The sequence below is a fragment of the Hetaerina americana genome, unplaced genomic scaffold, assembly GCF_022747635.1.
Source record: "Hetaerina americana unplaced genomic scaffold, ioHetAmer1.1.p SCAF_3, whole genome shotgun sequence".
NCBI lineage: Eukaryota > Metazoa > Arthropoda > Insecta > Odonata > Calopterygidae > Hetaerina > Hetaerina americana.
The window spans coordinates 49,188,704-49,209,978 of NW_027286874.1; the positions used below are offsets into that span (position 1 = coordinate 49,188,704).

The 21,275-nt window shown below is 37.2% G+C and overlaps 1 protein-coding gene across 1 annotated transcript in view; it reads right to left on the reverse strand.

The window, feature by feature from the left end:
• The window catches only part of zormin, a 260,665-nt gene extending 241,967 nt beyond the window's left edge, over window positions 1-18,698 (reverse strand). Inside the window, exons 1-10 of the mRNA XM_071587298.1 lie at window positions 18,650-18,698; window positions 17,070-17,247; window positions 16,792-16,892; window positions 15,803-16,051; window positions 15,401-15,592; window positions 15,206-15,320; window positions 14,087-14,328; window positions 12,630-12,752; window positions 11,960-12,151; window positions 10,583-10,908 (exon numbers count right to left, since the gene is read on the reverse strand). Coding sequence (XP_071443399.1) covers window positions 10,583-10,908; window positions 11,960-12,151; window positions 12,630-12,752; window positions 14,087-14,328; window positions 15,206-15,320; window positions 15,401-15,592; window positions 15,803-16,051; window positions 16,792-16,892; window positions 17,070-17,247; window positions 18,650-18,652 — 1,721 coding nt within the window. The 5' untranslated portion in view covers window positions 18,653-18,698. The remainder of the gene's footprint in view (window positions 1-10,582; window positions 10,909-11,959; window positions 12,152-12,629; window positions 12,753-14,086; window positions 14,329-15,205; window positions 15,321-15,400; window positions 15,593-15,802; window positions 16,052-16,791; window positions 16,893-17,069; window positions 17,248-18,649) is intronic.
• Window positions 18,699-21,275: the final 2,577 nt, after the last annotated feature.

Sequence of the window (21,275 nt, forward strand, 5' to 3'; positions counted from 1 at the left end):
AATCAGCCACAAAACCCACGGCTAATGCACCTTTCAAGTTTCTTCTCTCCTCTTCTCGCGGTGACTGATTCAGGATCCACTTCACGCCTGTCCTCGATTGGGGGGATGCACTCTGTATCCCTGCAGCCTATCTGCCCCACGAACGATTCCACGAGCCGAAAATGGCACACGCCTTCCCTCAAGTAGGTATCCACCACAGCTTATCTCCTTACTCCGCACAGCCGACGGGAGATGTAATATCCATCACCCCCGGGAAGGCCGTGTGAACCGATAAGTCTCTTCGCAATAAGACAGGCACACGCAACAAAACTTCGCCACGGTGAGTAGTATTTCAATTTTATAGTTTTTATTTTTCAAATATTTGTTCGTTAACGATTAGCGTCGAAGCCACACCAATTGTTATCGTTCTGTTTTTTTTAATCGTAGCTTTCGTGCGATAAAGAGGGAGAGAGGCACAAACACACACTTGCCCGAGCTACCACCGCACGCTCGAACCCCACGCCGACTGAAAAGTCGCACTCGGAAGCAGGCGAGAAGATGAGCGCGAGTGTGTGTGTGTGTGCGTGTGTGTTCGTGTGCAGGAAGCGGAGATGGGAGCGAAAAGGAAGAGTGGAAATTATATGGAATAGAAAACGTGGAGGGGGGAGAAGAGGGAGATTGAGGGTTAGGGAGAGGGTTTCAGAGGCACGAGCGTTACGGTGTGGTTGAGAGGATGGGGGGGAAAGCCCAAGTGGAGAGAGGGGGATAGGGGAGGATGGGGATGAGAGGAGTGGGTGGACCGGCGTGCGATGGAATGGGGGTGCGAATGAGAGTGGGTGTTGTTGGAAAGGGAAGGAATAGCTGCAGCCACAGAAAGAGAGAGAGAGAGAGAGAGGGAAGACTTAGGCAGGCCTCTGGGATATTGCGACGGAAATATGTAATAAGTGCGACATTCCCCTTTCATGTCGAACATCGATATTAAAATGGCATCGACGATTAAAATAATATCAAGGTGATTGTAGACACAACAGGATCACAGTCAAAGTCGTATTTCGTCCGTATGGAAACGAGGGGGCAGATGCAAATCCACCAGCTGTTAAGTTGTCTCATATGTTCTCTCATGCAAACGCGACATGCGAAATGAGTGCGCTTTGCGGTATGAAATGGAGGGTCGTTCATGTGCGACGCGATGTGGTTTCATCAGGATATATGTGATCTCCAATTCACAGACCTTAACAAAGGTTCTGTTGGTACGTCGCAGAACTAGGTACAAAGGGTACGGGTGGAAAGAAAATTAATCATAGATGAATGTATAACATAAAATGGAGCATATATGGAAGGTATTTAGGACACTCGTAGATCGGTACGATTCACACAAGTTTTAAATGCATCGATCTTTGAAAAAATCTTCTAAAAGTCATTGAAATTTTCCCTCATGCTTTCCACTCAAGCTCATTCAGGCGTCGTCACCGTCTTCCAAATGACCACTCCGTCATCTTTCCTTCAATTTGGCACCAAACCACTTGATGTAAAATTTTGAGGTATGCAAGTATTTTTATTCAAAAAATATCATAGCTTCATTTGTCAAATGCAAGGTTCAAAGTTTACTAGTCAAACAGAATCGACCCAGAATACATTCTATAAGCTGTATATACCATTTACCGTCTCAACATCTAGTAGGACTTCAGCTAACAATGTGTGAAAATGGTCCCCATAATATTCTTTCAAAAACAAACCGTCCGCCGGTCTCGCTATTACTGAAATTTAATTTGAGGACCAGGAAATCTCTAAAATGTAACCATAACCATTTTAATTTATTCGCTTTGAATTTTTTATCATATACCATTCCGGAGACTGAAACCGTCCAGAAATATTAATACGCCAGATAGTCACGAGATACTGGCGCCAAAACTTGCTCCAAGCTTTCCAGGCGGCTCTAATGATGTGCCTAAACGCAATATAAAAATACGTAATCACTCATTTCTTTGTCCAGCGCAGAGCGTAAAGATCAAATTTAGCTTAGCGGAAGGCTTCTAAATGGGGGCGTGGTAAAGGAAGTTCGAAGATTAATTTGTTTCGCGAAAGAAAGAACAAAAGAATCAGTATCGCGATATAAGCTCGCGGTTAAAAAATACTCAGATTCAATCTCACTTCTCAGATGGCTTTTGACATTCCATATCATTCTCTGATAAATTAATTACACCTTAAAACCAAAACAGACAACAGTCCTATCACTTCATTCATATTATATTAGCAGAATGTTACCACACATGAAACCAAAAGCTTCAAAACCCTTTCTTTGTCGAGCTCCATTGCCTCATTATATCTTAAAAACAGGGAAGACTACAAATAATATATCACTAGTGCTACCACGTGTCATTCAAGCGACCTCCACAGAAACCATCTCATGAACCCAGTGGATACTGTTGGGTTAAGACGTTGGGCGGGCGCCAAAAGGTATCGTCCTAATTCGCGCTTTTAAAATTAATTATTCAATCTTAGAAAATCATGACAGAACATTAGTTATTCTGCATTGGGATTCCTAAGGAAAAGAAAGGCATAATATTACACAGGTAAACAGTTTTGAAAAATAACCAATAACTAAACAAGGCGAGGATTAACGTGTCAAATTAGAGTTACATTACTGATGGCATGAATTGCAGGTAAATTGTTTAATGAAGAAGTAATAAAAAAAGACATAACTCTGAATATTGCCACTGGAAGCGCTTCGAATACAGGAGTATGTTAGCGTTTTTTCTTCATAAATGTGTATGTCCAACGGCCTCAAATGACGCACACCATTCATGTGCCGAAGAAAATGAGAGGTCTGTGTGGAGTGTGACTCAGTATGAAAGAATGGGACAAACCCAAACTTGTGCACTGCAACTGGATTTTAGACTGTTGATCAACAAGTAACCCTAAAAAATATTCTCGTTCAGTTCAGTTTGTGGGCATATAACGAGGGCCTAGGTGGCTCCCCACCCCACGGTGTACTCGTCCCAACACGTTCCGAGTCCCCAAGGCGTAGTCTTCCGCACTGTGAGTCCGGAGCACCGATTTTAACCCTATGATGTGACATCAATTCTTCAACGCCATTGCGTAAAAAATGCCCACGTCTATAAAGTTGAGGCAGAACGCAGAAAATTCGCTTTTTCGCAGAATCCCTCAACTATACTACGGAAAGATGCGTTAAATAAACCTGCACACACAAAAGAATAAACTATAGGCACAATTACTCCGTCGAATTCAGTCGTTATTGACGGAACACTGTAATTTTCCATACTTCATTAAAACACTTGACCGGTTTCGATGTTCTCACCTAATTTTCAAAAGTACGTCTAACATTCAGTGACGTTTAAATTATATACCAGTGAGATAAGAGGAGGGGGAAGGTGGGGGAAGGATGGAGGGGGAGGGTTAGGGTAGGAATGAGGAGGCATGGATAAGCCATAGGGCAAAACGAAAGTCAAATCTCAGGGATTCATTGGGGAGGGGGAGGAGTGGAGTGAGGCAGAGGAGACGGGGGAACTGAGATTTTTTAAAAGTGGTGATGGGCTTGATGAAACAATCTCATTTTACAGTTTGTTTTAAAAAAAATCGTGAATGGTTTAAAACCCCATACTGTTCTAAAAAAATATTGTTTTCTACCCTTGTCAAAAACATGCATCAAATGTTTCATAAAGTGCGGAAAATTAAAAAGTGTTCTCAATAATGGGCGTGCTAAACTACCACGAATCGAAACCCGTGGAAGCAATTTAATAGTACTGTAATGATAAATTTCAAACATGAAATAAATAATAATTAGAAAATATATATTCTAACGAGCTACTAAGTTCACATGCTACATTACATATGTATACAGCTACATTACATATGTGTACATTATACCTGTATACCTTTATTATATTTTTACTTTCATTACAGTCCATAGTGACATCAGGTTATTATTCTGATGACAATCATTAATGGAAACGTTCAGAGATGGGCGCTGCTATAATAATAAATCCAAATCACTTCGTCCACCTCTCAAAAATCTAATTCGAAAGTAACGGGTGTTCTTTTAATTGAATGGCTTTGTATTATATTAGATATAAGTATATTTATGATATAATATAGAAATACATGTTTATGCCAGCATATACTGCTACACACTATATACATCGTAAGTTTGAGTGATAGAGATATGTGACGACAGGACTCCCTCCAAGGGAATATTAGGGTACGATAAGCACTAATGAAATAGGCTAAATGAGATGATAAGTGTTCTTGAAAGTAAAAAAAATACAAACCATTTTGATAAGAAATCACCCGAACCTTTCGTTCGGTATAGCGTAAACGCTTGCATATTATTATAGCCTGATCGTGTGGTCTTAAAAAACGAAATCTAATGACCTGATTTCAGAAATGGCTCAGTCTCATACAAGATCCAAACTCAGTAACTACTGTGTTAGTTCTTCAAATAAACGTGGCTATTCTCATACACATGTTGAACAAGAGGCCACCACCGTTTACGAAGCGAGATGGTAGAAATATTGTGTTTGCAAAGAGCATACTTGTTACATGAGCAACTCATTCGGCCGAGAGTACAAAATTTCGTTTTTCCCTTGAAAATAATACTCTCACAACCATTGCATCAGAATCCCTTCTAACTATGCAGCCTGCCGCCAAGGCATTAGTGTTTGCTTCTCTTGCTATCTTGGGAGACGACACACCGCCCGTGAACTTGGACTACCTTTTGCTCTCGCTATCTGTATCTCCTACGTCGTAATTAGACGCAGATTCCAACCCGGGCGATGACATGGCCTCTTAGGGGTCTCAAAGAAAGGTACCATAAATCAGACCAACCCAGAAATGCACCTAAATCAAATAGAGACATTATTGAAATATAGATGCCATCATTAAGGTGCGCAAAGAGTCACTTGCATTTTAATTGGAGGCGTGGTAAATTTGTGACATAATAAAATTCCTGATAACAAAACAAATTTCATAATATTCAACACTTAAAGTGGTGGAATTAAACTGGTAGTTTTATTGTTCAGTCAATAAAATATATTCCATTGACAAAAAGGATTTTGAACGTCAATTCTGGTCTCGGATTTTTCTTTCCGTTTCGAAATTAACGATTCCTAACGTAATGCATAAGCAGGGTATCCCAAAGATTTAAAAACCTCCTAGAACACAGATTTGTTCTTTAAATGCGTCTATCATCCGTAGCGCATTTGTAAGAAATGAGGAGAATTCTCTGAAAGGTGAAAGGAAAAAGTTGTCATACAATCACTAATCATTCTCACAATTTTCATGGAAATCAAATTCCATGGAACAATTTAATTCAATCGCGTATGATAAGCAAAACACAAGGTAGACATTTTTATGATGCCACTTTTTTAAATTATGACGCTCATCACAAGCTAAAGTACTTAAAATATTGTTTTTAATTATGAATTAGAAGAGGTAATTGGTTGGTTTCTTCGGCGGTGGAGGTTATACTATCACCAGCCAAACTTCACCAAAAATATCTTTACGCGACGAAAGGATTCATGTTCAAAGAGGAGTTCAAGTTCATAAGTACGAGGTATGTACGAGTAACACAGCATTTCACACTTACGAAATATCGAAGCATGCTCGAATTCAGGAAATGTCTTACAGTTTTAATTTGTATCTATACAACTTTTACACCATAGAGAGGTTAACTATATAAATAAACGGTTAACCACATACGGTTAGCATCGAGGCATTTTCAAACTTGAGTTTACGGTGAAAATAGAATATTAAAGAAAATTGTTGACACCGGACTCACAAAAGACACTCTGCTCTCAATCACTCGAAGACATGGGCTCGTCCTCAGTAACTTCCGCACATCCCTCCTTACCCATTTAAATTCCGAATGCCCAAATATAATCTTTCACCTAATGATAAATTCTGCGACATAAACGAGATAATACTCTACCCAGATTTGATGTATTGAGCAGGAAGGGGATGGTGTAGTTCGTCTACATCGTCATCATTAATAAAATTACACTAAAGTTTCAGCACAGGTGTTAAAAATTTGTTTCCGATTCCTAACTTACAATGAAATCTATGCACAGAGAAAGAATCAATGGAAAGAGTTCAGCTTGGGAAAAAGAATGAATATTAACTCATCACTTTCAATGATAGATTTAAGAAACAAACCGAAACCAAAGAAAAACTTTATTAAATAGCTTAAAATGATTCAGTTTAATCAAGTCAATCCATTTATTAATTTGTTGCTATAAAATACGACGCGTAGGAATGTCATATTAATAGTTAACCCAACTTGAAACTATTAACCTGAGGGTAATGTGCTGCATAACCCCTTCTATGATTTTGGCAAACTCACCAAAAGCTGAAAAGCCAAGAATAATTACGCAACAAGATTAGAGCTGCATTGCGAAAGACAGGCCCGCTTATTCACATCACATTCACCCTAGATTCCCTAGTTAACTCCCACTAACCAAAGATAAACCAGACATCCCGATATCCCATTACCTCCTCCTTGGTGAACTCTTACCTTTTCAAAATACCCCCAAATAATCGTACTCCTAGCACTCTCCCTATCTGCGACTCGACGAAGACAAAGCGAGAGGCACAGAGAACAGCAAGCTTTTAACCAATAAAAGCTGCTGAGGCGGACAAAGGGCACGACGAGGGTCGACGCCTATAAAGAGAGCTTCCACCCTGAACGTTCATTTTATCTCCCGTCCGAGCTTCCGCTGTCGACCCTTTAGGATTTCTGATGAAAGAGTGTAACACCAAAAGGAAGCAATTCCTTGCCCATACCAATATAATTTTAATTAAGACAAGTTTTCTATCAAGTTCTTCGTTGGCATACCCTTTCCACATTTTCTTTTACCCCACGAAAGAATTGGAGAGGGAGGTACCCGCGGAACTTTTGGCAATGCATCAAGTCAAAAGGAGAGCTTCTTGTATTCCGGGGAGTTGGGTGGATGGTGCCGGGGATGAGGGAAAGGAGGGACCGACCGACCCGAAGTGTGGGAAGAGGACGGCAGTGAGGGGAGTAGAAGAGGGGCTTGAGATGTAGGAGTAGGACGGCGGTGGGGGGGGGGAGAAGGGAGCGGAGGGGGTGGGTGGGTTCAAAAGGTGTGCCCCCAGCAACCCCTCTTGAGGACTTGCCAATTCCGTCTCTTCTCCCATCTCAAGCATGTCTTTTATCCACTCCCTTCTTTCTTCCATATTTTGTAACTGACGTGCGGCAGGGAACTTGTTACATGAGAAAGAGAAGCGCGGGTGCGACTGCCAGTCAAAAGATCGCAGCACGAGAGGTCGTCGGAGCCGTGTGCGTTAACAGTGGACACTGGAGGAGAAACAACCAAGAACCACGGGGTTGCCTTAGGAATTTCATTTTCCCCTGAAATACCAAACTCCGAACTACAAGCACGTGCCTCTATGGATGATGACAGCGGTAAAGCGAAGTAGAAAATCAACGAAGCAATAGCAGAAAAGTGACAGCTTTATTTCCGGAATTCATAGGAGTGGACGACATGAAATTTTAAAATTCGGAGAAATATACTAATAATCATGACAAGGAATATCTTTTGTTCATCAAATGAGTCAATCTCTAACGTGGTTTTCTCAAAAAAGATATTCTTTACTTGGTTGGTTTGAGCGTTGCGTGAACAAACCATGTTCACGCAACACCACGCTTATCACTATTAAGGACTCGTATGAAATAAAATTGCAAAACGCTTTCAAAGAAATGTCATACCTTCGGTCGTTTTTTGTAGAAGACATTGTTGAAAACAATGCCCACCGGTTGCATGCATACGCATTGTGACTGAAGGAATCTTTCAAAGAAAAAGGAAAGAGGTCCTCCAATGCCCCATAATGACAGAGAGGGGGAGTAAAGTGCATAAAATTCATTGGAATTCAGTGCATAAAATACCTATTGGAATCAATTCACTTCTACACACTTTTAGAATATTATTTTGCTGAAGTATAATTGAAATACCTCTCGAAAAAAGGAAAATGTACGCTTAGACATTTTCTCCACCTAAAATATTGAGAAAATGTACTCCGCATTTTTTTGGCATAAAAGTTATACAGCTTGTCCTAAAAGCCACCGCAAAGGCGTGTGGCATGAGTGTTAAGACACCACTCTATTGTAATTAGATTGTTGATAACTCGCACCCTGTACAATAATACCCTTAGCTAGTTAAAATTGTCGTATGCGATGCTTTCTACTGTCGTTGCCACTAACTGAGAAGGGAAAGTCTCTTAATCGATGCTTAGCAGTCAATATCCATTAATTTCTTGCTGTAGCCTAGCCTATTAATGTCAAGTGGGGTTAACATTTTCCCTGTTTTTGCCACTCAAGAGGAGGGAGGGTGCTGACCTCTATGCATACTTGCACAGCAGACGCCCTCAGTGGTGCTTCCACAGCAGCCCTGAGGTCTTATTCAACCCACATTGGGTATTGGCCTGTGGGGGGGGGGGTCGCTGCTGCACTGCTCCATACCTCTGTTGAGCAATTCCTAGGTCTGGACCCTCAGTGGATATTCAGAGGACTGCTAGTGAATCTTGCATATTACTATCTTACCCTCATTAACTATCATTAATTTCTTCTACAGCATCACAATGACCTTTCACAAAGTATTTCACATCACTCTCTTGCCTTGCTGGCTGGAAATACCTGGAACACTGAACTGCCATCTTCTTTTTCTCAACTAGCTGAATCTGGTCTTGACTTCTAGCCACTAATGTGAGACTACTTGGGCTCAATGGAAACTTCCGGTTTCTGCTGTTCCCCTCACACATTCCCCATGCACAGAAGAGAAAATCACCCCAATTCCTTGGTAGGCACACTTGAAGATCTTAGCAGCAATTCCTTCAGGATGAGATATGTTGTTGAGGTAGCACCTTTTGCCTCCCTCTCTGTATTGCCTTTATTCATGGGTGCATCTGAAAGCTTCTACTTCCACAAGTTGTAAAAGTATTTTACTTACCTACTATTGAGAGAGTTACTCTTCAAGAAACAACCCTGCCCATTGTGCGGCAAGAACACACCTCTACCAACATGCTGCTTCATCATTGCTTGACTTCCTGAGAGCAAATGAGGTGTGAGACTCCAATTCTTTGTTCAACTTGTGCCTCATGATGTCCTCCACAGAGATCACATCGAGGTGAGAGGGCTCAGAGAACATAAGAATACCCCAGATTCTAAACTTGATTTTTATTTCTCCCTATGATCAATGAGAATCTTCATTTGCTTGATTTCCTACATTTGAAACTTAATATCTACAATCTGATGATCATATTCCTATTAGTCTTGGATGAAACTGAATAAGGATACGAGTCTTTGTTTCAAATGCCATCTGCACGACCATTGTCATGCTTTTCATATATGAGTCCTATCTTGGTTGCCACTGAGTTAGAAAAAAGATAATGAATGACTTCCTATATCAATTTCTTCCCATCCAATAAAAACAATTACTTCCAAGGAAAAAATACAATCACAACCAAAGATAAAAATTAACACAGAAATAAAGCCATGCAAAAGATATGTTAATAATATATAATTGGCTATATTTCTAACCTAGGTTATATTATAATGTGAATTTTGAAATTCTGTCAATCTTGAGAAAAATAGAGCAGAGCAGGTGGTCTTTAATTCCAAGAACAGAAAATTTTGTACAATTACTGTATTAATAATCCTCTGAAGTTGATAATCAAAACCTGAACTTCAATATTCACAGGTCTAAAAGGACTTATGATATTCCAACAACTTGACATAATACATTATTGTAATCTTGTTCTAAGACAATATGTACATCAAATAAATAATTTTTGGAGAATGCTGCTGTAATACTAAATTGAGATTTATATTATCATATTTGCTTTCCATACCGTATACAAAGCATACCCTTTTAAAGAAAAAAACACTCTTATAAGTCCAAACAATGATTTAAAATGGCATCATAGAAACATCACAGATTTTTTAATACTACAAACCATGGTATTGTAAGGGGATCCGTTCCATATTTTTCAATCAGTTTAGTGAAGATAAAGTGAGAACCAAATATGTTGAATAAAATGGGAGACTTATGGGTGAATTATCAAACAAAAACCAGCTGCAGGACTCATATTACTTGCTAAATCAGTAATCACAAATCCCTTTACTTCTAAAGAAATGTATGCATTGAAATTAAATAAAATATGGCTATACAATCCCTTTTTATGATTTACAGCCTCAGCCTCCAAGCTTAATTGCTACACAGTAAATATGCACTGGCTTTGTCATTGCGACACATGCATAGACGGTATTTTTCATTCTCCTATACCCTGTGCTAATCAGGGACAGAAAATAAATGAGTTCCATGGGAACAGGATTTTCACCTAAAAGCTCATGGCTTTTCATGCATGGATTGGAATCAAAGTATCTACCTACATTTTTATCTACATGAAACCCATTTTTTACGTTGAATAAATATTTTATGTACATAAATGAAGAATGAGACCTCATGTCAGTAACATTTCATAAATATGAAAAATACCAATCATTACTTTTATAAGTACATCCATGAAAAAATACTACAGAGAGAACAAAAAATATTTTTTTTGCACTCACCCTTGAATGTTATCTGCTGGAGGATAGAGTGGTTCCCTAAGACGAGTTCTTAGTAATCGTCCTAGGCGAACCATTCTTCCAACTTCCATGAGTAATTTTTCTCTCCTCGCAAGAAGACGACGCATTGAACCTCTCAGAGTTTGTCCAGCTGATGATATGTCATTTCCAGCAGCTGAATCATTTAGGGAAATAGTACTAGCCATAGCAGACACCTCACCCTTTCTACCCTTAGCAAGGCTACATAAGACTACAGGTGCACCACTGCTTGCTAAGCTCACTTTAGTCTCTTTAACCTTTTCTATCAACTCTACCAATTGGCTGCAATGCTATAAGTAAGCAATAGATTATATTAGTCATTTGATGCTTAAAATAGCCATTAGAGAAACTAACAGAACTAGCAAAACAGAAAAATATGGGCATAGGCAATTGGGAATACATGGATGCTTACAATGGCTACAGAGGGGAAGGAACTGGCCCCCATTCAATGGCTGTGGATTTTATAAGGCTTAGGAAGAGGAGAGATTTACCTGACCTATCCTGTTATTTCTAAAGTAAATGGCCATGGTTTTTAGTGATAAATTGATAAAAGGGACGTTCATTAATATCCAGATTTTAAGTTTAACCATCACCATCTTCAACTTAACTACTTTCAAAAAGAAATTGAAATTTAAAAAAATAGCTACTTCTCAATTTGTGTTCTATGTTTACTAAATATGCTAATACGTTTACAGTGGTCTAACCAACAATGTAATGCCATTATTGGCCAGTGATTACAATAGAGAAGCTTGGGTTTTAAGAAATATTGTGAGGTAATTTTCATGTAATTGTGTGTAATTCTACATAACAAATTATTCTTCTCCATTAGTTAAAACATAAAAACTAAAATGTAAACTCACTTCAGGGGGCATTAATTCAGATAATCGACAGTGAATTTTATTATATCCATTTGAAATTCAAATAATTAACTGATAATATATTGCATCTAGTTTTAATGAATATGGATGAAATTGAATCAGCAGAAATTCTTTTCAGTCTTGAAAAATGTCAAAACTATTTGGTTGGAAGAAACAGCTTTGAAGGAGGTAGTTTTGGTATAGTTAATTAAATGCATCACCCAAATTCTCTAATGCATCACATAATTAATATAAAAGACATTAAAAATTTTTAAGAAAATAACTCTTCCATACTCTAAACTCTGGTCTCCAAGGTTTGAAATCTTCTTCATTAATGAATTGCAGTTTCCTGGTTTCAATATGTTAAATAATAATGATAGCAAGTAAAAATAAGTTAAGAATACTTTTGAATATAAATAAAATATATTTGCTGGTATAGTTCATAATAAAATTGTGTTTGGAAATAATTGTGATAAATAATTACCTCTTGTACACTGCGATGAAAGACAGCAGAAACCCTCAGCCTTGTCATTTGTTCTCGGCCCACAGCCTGTAATCTATCCCAAGCTCTCCACAGTTCACTTCCAAGTCGTTCATTGCATTCTATTGGAAGCTCACAAGATTGACGTAAAGACAGTGCAGCAGAGACTAGTTGACAGCCATACTCATATGTTCCCTAAGCATTTTAATTATAATTGGCAAAGTTTTTTAAACAAATCTTTAAAATAAGGGGCTATGCTCCCTATAAAGTGAAACTTACAATTTAGAGATAAATATTAGTTTGCATTATGACAGTGCATTGGGGCACCATCCCACTCTATTCAGGCGTTATTTTAATTCCAAGATACCGCAGGATATGCCCAGGTAGTAACTTTTGACGGAATCATCCACTAATGGGTATTACAATGCAAAAAACTTTTATTTTTCCGCAGTGATAATCAAATGCCATATTTTTAGGTAAATACAACACTAAAAAAATCATCTAGACACTGTAAAATTCTTATTGTAGGTGGGTACAAGTATATTATACAAATTAATTTGATTACACAGATGTAATAATATGCTATATTTCTCAGTGGCTTACATTAGCTTTGTCTTGATTAGATTAGAATAGATTATTAATGAGGGTAAACAATTAAAAATGCATTTTTTACCTTTGCAGTTTCTTGGAATGCTTGATGCTGTTCCTTTTGTAGCTGTATTTCGGCAACGTTGCAGCCAACATGTGAATGTGATTCCAATAAAACTTGAAATAATTCATCTAACCACTGCATAGCCTGGAAAGGTAAAATATCTTCATCACATATAAAAATATTTTAATATGATCCATGATAATATGATCATGGAGACCCAAAAAAAATATCCAATCATGCCATTAAACAAAATTAATGCTGACATGAATTTAACATTAATAAAGCGATTCCAACTGTTCCAAGCTACCTACTATGATATAGTATCATAGACATAATATTTTCAACTCAAAGAGTAAAATTAATCTCTTGTAGAAAAATGTTCAGACATGTTGAACAAAAAATACTTCTTTAGGAACATTTTCATTAAAAATAAACTAGGAAAAATGTAACTATAGTATGATCTATCTAACTTTGTCTTTGCAAAATTTGATAGCATCAGGATACAAGATTTTTGAAAATATACCAAAAACAAAGAAGTCTTGAAGTATCAAATTTTATAAATAAATGAAAGGACTAACTTTGTAGTTCCACACGAAAATTTTCGTGTGGAACTACAAAGTTAGTCCTTTCATTTATTTATAATGAATCGGTTCCATAAAGTTACGCCAGAAACCATTAATTATATCAAATTTTAGATATATAAATAAGTCTAATCCTTGAATCCATAAAAGTAAGACATTTCTGGCTGCAATTCTAAAAACAATTTAGTGTGTTTATGCTTACTTATGGCAATACCAATGAAATGCCTGAAGATAGTAAATGAAATGGGTAAAAATCTCGTATTACACTAACTGCAATACAGGGCCTTTCGGGAATTTTTATTTGAATATATGATTTAATGTACAATGAAAAGATGATTAAAACAAATAAATAAAGGTTTATAGTAGTTTAAATGATTAGGTCGATTTCCTTTTTTTATTATTTCATAAAATGAATAATTGTAAAATTGAAAGTGGCTGATATTTTGTAAAACACATTAAAATTTTAATTTCAGGTCCATTGGTCAATAATCTATGAACTATATGATGTCACAAAGTGTGCCTACTACTTTGTATAAGGCAGATTTATGCCCACTCATTGCAAAACTTTAAATGACAATGTAACATTCAATACATGCTATTGCAATAATAGTCGCTCAATGATATTTTACTCTAATTGCCTGAAAAACAGAGATGCCTATCACATTATTTCATCCGTAAATTCTAATTACTTAGAAAGTATATAACCATAAGATTTTTAAGAGCACCATAGTTCTGTCTTTTAAATGATTGTGCTCAGTATTTTATGATTTCCACAAATATAACCATTACTATGCCATTTGAACAGAAAAATTGAAATCATGCCATATTGTCCAAAGAAACTAATATTAAGTGGAGTGTCGTTTAACTCCAAATGTCAATTATATCACTTCAAATTACCTGTGTTGCATCTTTCTCGTATGCCCTTATGTGAGAAATCTGCTCCAGCCTCAATTTCTGTAATTCAACATTTTCTCCAAATATCCGAGCTCTAGTAGAAGTAGCTCGAAGAACACCACGAACCTCTAAAATGGCACCTTCTCTGCTGAGGCCCAAATCCCTTCCAAGAGCATCCTTTGCTGGCATACATAATAAATCCGTAAGCTTTTCTCCTTCCCTTAATACTTCCTGTTCAATAGCATCTGAAATCAATCAAAAATTTTATTAATTTTCAACAGAAATGTTACCTTTAGATTTTACCTGTACATTCCCCGCCTCAAGTGTTCCAGGAACATCTATAAAAATTCAGGAGAATCAGTTTTTGGCAACAATTAAGTAAAAGTTGATAATAAATGCATTCAACTTTTTATAAAACTATTATGTCCTCCACATGTCAGCCCTTCCTTTCCCACAGCATTCTGGATGGGTACGATGGATTAACCTGTCATTCAATATTAGATGTCTTATGTAATTTTCTATTCCTTCAGCCTAATACACAGTGGTTTCTGAGGAGTGTAAGAATATTCTCTAGGCCACTGCCAATAAAAATATGTAGTATTGTAGTATAACTGGTCTATTTATCTCTGGGCATTCAAAATTTAATTTCCCTTTATACTCTTGAACAAAATACTGGACTTCTTAAAAGAGGCTCAGCACTGTACAGCCAAGGAACAAGAAAAATAGGTACAAGCATTAAGTGAGAGAAAATTTCAAGTCAGAATATTAATGAATTCAGAGGAAATTTTATTTTTGAACTGCAACTATGATGCATTATGGCTTCATAAGGAAGAAAGCGGTATATTATATATAAAGATAAATATATATATATATATATATATATATATATATATATATATATATATATATATATATATATATATATAACAAAAATACCTACATTTTCACATCATTAACAAAAACAGTTACCAACAAACAGGAATTGAGCTCACATGTTTAATCTCATTTTAATCAGTCTTCATTATCAATCAAGAATGTTGGCAATATCTTATCTATTGCAAAGGAATCTTGCATAACTTAGATTTAGGACCTCAAAAGTTTATTGAAATTAAAAGTCTTTACCTATGCCTGTCTGGTTCTCTTGTAAATCATGTAAAGCTGAATCAGCAGATTCAAAGTCCTCCACATCTTCATGACTTATGTATGTGTCAAATACCTCACTCGTTCTTTCAAAGTACTGAAATTTAGAATAGATTCACTGGTATTACAATGCACATGTTCAGTAAAGTTAAGAGGAGGATAAATTCTTTCACTTACCTCAGCAACTAATCGATAAAATCTTAAACAAGTAATAAGAATATTCCTCCTCCTCTCCAAGCGGGATGCAAAACTTCGACAAACAAAATCCATAAAATCTCTCTGTGATTTTAAGTCCTTTGGTAATGCAATATTGTTTAGAGGAAGACAGTCTATTTTGTGAAGTAGCTCCGCATATTGGCCATAAGTATCCTACAAAAAATGATTCTTGAATTATGATCAGTAAACAAGACAGACATTGATGATCATAATTTAACAATGACAGCTGAAAAATTTTATATATGAATATATTACCTACTTTAAAGTTTTGGATTTTATCATAATTCAAATTTTCTTGTTCTGCAATACTATGTTATGACACAAAACAATGAAAAGAATAGTCATAAATTACACAAAACTTACTCTACATAACATTTCTAAAGCTTCATGTCTCAGTCTTAGTTCCTCAGAAGATGCTATGTCAGAACCCACATCAGCAGAATGAGAATTTAAGAGTAATTCTGCAGGCCCTAAAATCCAGTCTGTAACACGCTTAACCCCATCCTCCAGAGCGTTGGCCTCACGTGCATCACCAAATTGTTTTTCAACTGTAGCCCAAGCATCCTTCATTTTTTTCTCACCAGATCGAACTGCATCAAGAAGTTTCTCCACCTTGAAAGTGAAAAACACCTTAAAATAGCCAAATGCTTCATAAATCTAGAATAAAAACCATTAACACAGTAATCAACCCGAAGGTCTGTATGGTAAGTGATGGTAGAGTTCACCCAGTACTAAGCCCAACGGCATGTGAAATTCACACATCAGGGTAGGAGGGCCAGTTCCTTTCCCTGATCCTGGTTATGGTTTCCAAGGAAGATCTGATACCCAAAAATTTACATAGCTTGGGTGGAGCTAAGGGTGTCCAGAGAAACTTGCCCAGGAATCGAACCCAGGGCCTCCGGTCAGTAGTCCAAGGCCTGGACTACCACAACCATCCAGAATGTTTTATACAAATAGAAATCATGATGGATCACTTGTTCAACTTCACTTATTTTTATTAAAGTGTTCCATTGAAAATGAGAAATGAAATGTGGTTATCTTAACATTTACAGTTTCATTCCTCACAGCAATATGTGGGAAGTTGCAAGAGTCTACTAAGAGCACTTGTCCGCAGATTGAGGGTCTCAGGTATGGCATAAGAAGGTACTATATGTTAATGTGATTCTCTAAGCAATAGATTTATCCAGGAGATTATAACTGGCGCAGGGAAAGGAAAGGCACCCTTAGCTTGAACTATGAGCCTTAATTAATTGGAAACACCATAAAACTATGTTAGGTGCACATCCTTTTACTTAGAAAGCCAAACTTTGATTAGATAACTATGCTTCAATTATAAGAATACGAAAGTACACCTTATCTTTGGAATCCAGTGTATCCTGTGGCATTTTGTAGGGACCATTTTTCCAACTACCTCCAATATAATTGACATCTAAAGCTTGAAGAACTCCCTTTCCTAGAAGATGAAGGATAACTGATTCAGTCTTTTATTTTTTACAAAGTTTTTGCAATTAAATCAAGAATAATTATGACCTCAGAGTGAAGTATGGTAATATTATTAAGAATAAGATTATATTAAAATTTATAGGCACAACTCTTGCTTCAACAGGATGCCAAAGATGAAAAATCTCACCAGCAAGAAGTACTTTGGCAGCTGCCTCACTGGCTGTGTTACATGCCACTTTTGCCAAGCAAAAAGCATCCTCTGTGCTGCTAACCCTGGCACCTGGTTCCAATATGCTTAGCCGAGCACACACTTTCTCCAAATCAAATAATGACCCAACAGCATCTTTTACGAAAGCTTCAGTGTACTATATTAAACAATGGAAATTTCTCTTTAAAATTCAATGGCTACATTATTGAAAACACAAATGGAAACCTTGATTATAAAAATAAATAAATTGTATCACAAAACCAATTGGATCAAAAAAGTCAAAGCATAAGGAGTTAGTTCCTTGTTGAATATTAATTTATACTATTATTGTATTAAATAGATTAATCCACACACTATTAATAAAAAGTAACTGAGAAAATAGATCTTACAACTGCAAACTCCCTGGGAAATATGCCTTGAAATAAGTTCGTTCAGTAATGTAACTCATTGGTAGACCTCATAAAATTGGAAAAATTCAGTATTATATAGATTATAATTTTATAAATGATTTGTTCCACACTTATTCTCAACAGATATGCACCCTTAGTTATCTATGAGCTAACATATTTACAATATTATAGCTAAGTAATAAAATAAAAGGATGAAAAATACTAATCTAAATCCACGAAGCCAAAGTGATAACCAAAGAGTTTTATGTATTACATCATTTCAGGCACAACTTTGTGGAATTGTTCCATGATGAATAATGTCAAAATATAACTTTGTAAAACCACATAAAAATAAACTTCAATGCTTCACCGCATTGAAACTTGGGTTGCGTTAAAATTTATTTTAAATTATTCATTATTAATTATATTATAAATAAATACATACATAAATGAATATATATATATATATATATATATATATATATATATATATATATATATATATATGTATATATACACACACATACATATATACACACATATACACACATGCATGTGTACCTAACCAGCAGATCTTTTCCTTACATAAATTATAAATTTTTGATTTTCTATAACAAAAGCCAGATTTAAGCAAATAGTGCATTTCAATTAATATTTGGCAGATTTTTTATTTGTGCATGACCAATTTGGCATAAAATAGAGATACCTAGGCAATGCTGTATCTAGAACATGTGGGCATCAAACGTTCAATCAATTTTCATGAAGAACTTGCTTAAAAGGCATTTGATTGAAAAAAGCACAGATATCAGATATAGATAAAATACTGACATCTCAATTAATGTGTGAAAAATTATATTACTTATTACTATCAATAGGAAAATATCCTATTTCAGCATGACATTTTTTGCATTGAACTTTCTAGCATAAACCCCAAATTATAGGAGAGTTAAAGCAAAGTCATAAATTCATTTTCACATATTGTGACAACAAATAAGAATTCTCATGAAAATGTGATTTTGATTGTTTGATTTTAAAGCTTACAATGCAACATGACTGATCATAAAAGGAGGCATTAGCGTAGAATGTGCGGATTGAATTATATGTAATCAAAACACATATTCCACACCAGTTTATATAATATAACCGAACTATTAACATAAACTTATTTACCATTCTATTCTGTAGCCACAGATCTAGGTCAAAGGGCCAACCACCTCCCAAATCTTCAGGTAATTGTGAATTTTCTACATACTTTAACAGCCTTGATAAGGTAACATATATTGGCTGAAAAAAATAAAAAGAGACAGGGAAATAATTAATCACACTTGCACACTGGTCAAGTCTTCAAGAGCTAGAATTCAGAGAAAACTGTGGATGTTGTATTAATATTGGCAATTTGAAACAGGAGAGGCCATACTTTCACTACCAAATTAAATAATCGTTTATAAATGAATGGTAAACTTTGCATTATTTTTTCAATAAAAAATAATAAAAGCGAGGGAATCATTTCTTTAAAAATGTTTCATTTAAAAATAAACGCACATTATTTTCTGGTAGATGTGAGCATTACTAAACGACACGACCGCCAAAAGTCATTACGGCTGCTCGACTTCAATGGGGGAATAAAACAATAGTATGGGAATAATCGCGAGTCATCACCGGAATGTCAGCATCAAGTGTGGCATTCCTCGAGCCTTTTGAGAGCTGCCTTTCCAGACAAAGAAACCCTCAGGCTGCATGCTGCCTGTTGCAAAATTCGAAACATTTTAAAATCACGTCTCGCCCCTCTCCCCCGCCTTTCCCTACCGCCCAATCCATACAAATATCTCTTTGCGCAACACTGGGCGATACAGCGCAGCGGTCTCGACAGCCTGGAAAGGCTAAAAGGAAAGCAAGAGTGGAAAGAAGGAATGGAGGTGGGGGGCGAGGCTGGAGAGAAATTGCGAATACGAGAACAATACCAGATAACCGGATCATTTCACGCGGCTGATTGCCTTATGTGTTTTTTTGTACCTGCGCTTCACTGTTTCCGCTCCTCGCGCAGTGGACCGTGGAACCCCGCTGCTTGCTCCAGAAAAACGCACCGGAATCCGGTCGGATGACAATAATGTTGTTTTGTGGACCGACCGACGGGTGTGAGTCGGGAGATGACCGCCCCTCCCCCGCCGAAGGATTCTTGACCTCCTCCTCGTTCCCAGTCGAGAGCCGTTCCTCGGCCAATTTAATGGCTCCTCGGACCTCCCGCCATGCACCGGCTCTTCGTGCGTCCACGAGGAGCGTCAGGCCTCGGCACCTCCTCGTCTCCTCACTTTTCGCGGAGAAATTAATGGATTAATTGTGGCGCTAGTTGTCATGACTAATGTAAAACCTAAATGGGTGAATTCCCTCCGAATGTTAGCATAAAAATATTAAACAGAGTAGGAAATAATTATATATCACGTGACCATTAAGTTTATTCCGCAGTTAAGGGGATAACCTGGTGGGCTTAATGTTCTTGGTAGGGCATAGCTGTTGATTTCCGATTCAGTACCGAGTATCATTATAGTGCATTGTTAGATAGTATTTCATTGCAGGTCGAATAATGAACGATAGAAAATACATTTTCTGTATTTCATTAGTATTTTCCTAAGTCCGAATTAAACTACTGAGGCATCTGATCGCGCAGATGGTGGGTTTCTTCCAATATCTCTAAATGCGACACAAAAGGACGGGTGTGGATCAAAATAAAAAATCCTACAATACACGCAACGCACATTATTACCATTGACATTCGATACTCAAGCCACCATACCAATACTATTCAACACGAATATGTAGGACTCCTTTCCATTGATAAAAACCTTGCCACGGTGGTAGGGCTAACTATGCCTTCTGAAGGCCCCTAGAACTCCGCTGGCGGAAACAATGACAATTGCACCAGGTAGGGCCTTCCATGCCAAATAGGTCGAAGAGTAGGAGTCAGATGGAAGGTGGTCCTCGCAGCTTCAGTCCCTCAATTAGGCAGCAGCAAAGGGGGAGGCCTTTTAAGTGATGTTGCCACGTTAAAAACACAACTGAGGAAGGCAGTGGGAAACCATCTCAGTTATTAATCCCATGAACTTAGTATGGACCATAGTATAAAAATGAGTCCTGGTAACTACGGGACCCGGTCTCCAGGGCCGTGCGTCGCTAAAGACAGCGGGAGGGTATTCCGCGGACTTCATCTTAAGAAATCCTTGCAAAACGTAATAGATAGCGACGATTAAATCACGGAAGAAGACCAAATCAGTTACACTGTGGACTGAAATGTGTAGGATGATGTTCAAAACATGGAAATTTTAAAATATAAAGCGGTGATGGGGAGAGCAAATATAGGTATGTTAGAGTTGTGTAAGGCAATGTGGAAGGATAGTGGGGATACTTGTAGTGATAATTACAGAGCCATACACAGTGGAGGGGAGGAGAGCGAGTGAGGGATGGCAGTAGCATTGAACAAAAAGGTAGGAAACCCAGTAAACATAGAACAGGTTAGTGATAAAATGTTATTAGCAGAGGTAAGTGAAGATGGTTGCGAAGTCGGGCACCACGGTTTAGAAACCAAGGGTGGCCAAGGAGAGAAAGCAGTAGAGTTCTTCAGGAGAGAGCGTTTAGTTACCATGCAAATGCTCGGGAATTTAGAGAATTAGCCATTATGCTGTATTATGATTAGGCACATATTTGGGAACAGCGTGATCAATTCGTAGTTTCCCGGGAGTGGATGCGGATTCTGACCAAAATTTAGCACTAATTAAGAGAGACGCCAGATTCAAAAGAATAA